We start from the raw sequence: 2,098 nt of genomic DNA, 5'->3' as shown, positions 1-2,098 counted from the left end.
GGCTGCTAACTAAAAGGTCAGTGGTTTGAACCTACCAGCCGCTATGCGGGAGAAAGATGTGGCAATCTGCTTCCGTAAAGATTATAGTGTTGGAAACCCTATGGGGCAGTTTTACTCTGTCCTATAGGGTCACTATGAGTTGGAATCAACTTGATGGCAATGGGTATTATTATAATGATGGAACTGGAGCACAGAAAAGTTAAGTAACTTACCAAAGTCACACAGCAGAGCTGACATTTGAACCTAGGCAGTCTAGCATGAAAGTTGGTGTACTTAGACATTGCACAGCCCCTCATAATGGTGACGCCTGCCTCACAGGTTGTGCATGTTAAATAGCGTATGTGTGAAAACATCTAGTACAATGTCTAGCACATAGCAAAACCAAAAAAGAAAAAAACCAAAAGAGTTGCCCTTGAGTTGTCTCTGACTCATGGCGACCCCATGTGTGTAAGAATAGAACTGTGCTCCATAGGGTTTTCAGTGGTGATTTTTCAGAAGGAGATTGCTGGGTCTTTCTTCCGAGGCACCTCTGGGTAGACTTGAACTTCCAATCTTTTGGTTAGCAGCCTAGTGAGTTAACTGTTTGCGCCACCCAGAGACTCTTTAGCACACAGTATGTACCCAATAAAGGTCCTTCCTGTCTCTCTTTCCTGCTTTACTGGAAGAGGAGGGAGGCCCCTGTGGCAGGAAAGGCTCAGGCTCCACACAATTCAGACCATTCTCCCTGAAGGCATCCTGATTCCAGCACCCACCCACCACCATCCCAGGGAACTGACCTGGCTCATCTCCTGTGAGGAGCTCCTGTTGACAGCGCTGTACTCACTGACCATGGAGCGGGCATGGCAGGTGAGACGCACACTCATGCTGTGCACGCGTGCCCAGCGGTCCTGGGCCAGCTTTTGCCCGATCCTGCGCAGCTCGGTGCTAATGACCCAGCCCCGCTTGAGCAGCAGCTGCAGGGGGTCTCCAGGGTTGGGGCCACCTGCCAGGATGAGGTCACCCTGCATGTCCTCCTCCAGGCTGATGGGCTTCGCCTGCAGGACACACATGCACTCGCACTCCGTCATGAGCTTCAGGTCCTCCATCCAGCGCTGGACCGAGTCTACCTGCATCAGGTGCAGCCTGCAACCAGAAGACAGAGCCATGATGGCTATCAGCACTCCACAATTTCCAAAAGTTTCGATTCTAGGCCCTCAATGTTTTCTAAGCACCTACTATATGTTGAGTACAGTTTCTCTCCTTCGTATGCCTTAATTCTCTCAATTATTTCTCGTTATCCCCATCTTACAGATAAGAAGACTGAGGCACAGAAGTTTTGGGGGCAATGAGCAGACTAATAAACCAAGCCATTCTCCACCTGCCACCAATTTATTCATCCTGCTACTAAGTGCTGGGCTACAGCATCGAACAAAGTGTATAAAAATCACTGCCTTTGTGGAGGTTACATTCAAGTGAGGGAGCCAGGCAATTTTCAAAGTAATTTTCAAAACAAACAAGCAAAGTATACAACACCTTGGAGACGATAAGTGTTAAGAAGAAAAGGAGAACAGGGAAGAAGGATAGAGTGTGGGGGTGGGAGGGGGTGTCGGCATTGCGATTTAAAATAAGTAGATCTGAGAAGGCTCATGAGAAAGGAACATCTGAGCAAAGACTTGAAGGACATGAGAGAGAGCACCATGTGATTATCTGGGGGCATATTGTTCCAGGTAGAGAGAACAGAGAGTGCAAAGGCTCTGGGCAGGAGTGTCCCTAAAACGTGTGAGGGATAACAAGGATGCCAGAGTAGTTAGACTAGAGAGAGCCTGGGGAAGTGAGGGATGGAGGAGAGGAAGTAAGAGCAGTAAGGGGGCCAGATCCTAGAGGACTGTGCTGGCCATACTGAGGACTTGGCTTTTGTTCTGAATGAGCATAGCAAACAAAGGGCCGCTGGGGCCAGCCAGGTGGGGCAAAGGTATCAAGGAGGATTGAAATTATAAAGGCATGTTCCAATTACCATGGTCAGGATCACATAGTCGTTACGCTCTTTTTTAAGAAGAAGCAGGACTTTCTGAAAGACGCAACTGTTTGATTTATAAGCCTTTTAAATGTAATTTTTTAA

The 2,098-nt window shown here is 48.0% G+C and overlaps 1 protein-coding gene across 2 annotated transcripts in view; it reads right to left on the bottom strand.

Moving 5' to 3' along the window:
* INSC (INSC spindle orientation adaptor protein) overlaps window positions 1–2,098 on the bottom strand; it is a 149,943-nt gene that overhangs the window by 91,437 nt on the left and 56,408 nt on the right. For both annotated transcript variants that reach the window (XM_004369674.1, XM_012557223.1), the window contains one exon: window positions 777–1,122. In XM_004369674.1, coding sequence (XP_004369731.1) covers window positions 777–1,122 — 346 coding nt within the window. The remainder of the gene's footprint in view (window positions 1–776; window positions 1,123–2,098) is intronic.

Source organism: Trichechus manatus, unplaced genomic scaffold, assembly GCF_000243295.1.
Source record: "Trichechus manatus latirostris isolate Lorelei unplaced genomic scaffold, TriManLat1.0 scaffold00006, whole genome shotgun sequence".
Lineage (NCBI taxonomy): Eukaryota > Metazoa > Chordata > Mammalia > Sirenia > Trichechidae > Trichechus > Trichechus manatus.
The sequence above is the reverse complement of the archived record's forward strand: the minus strand, read 5'-3'. Positions and strand labels throughout refer to the sequence as shown.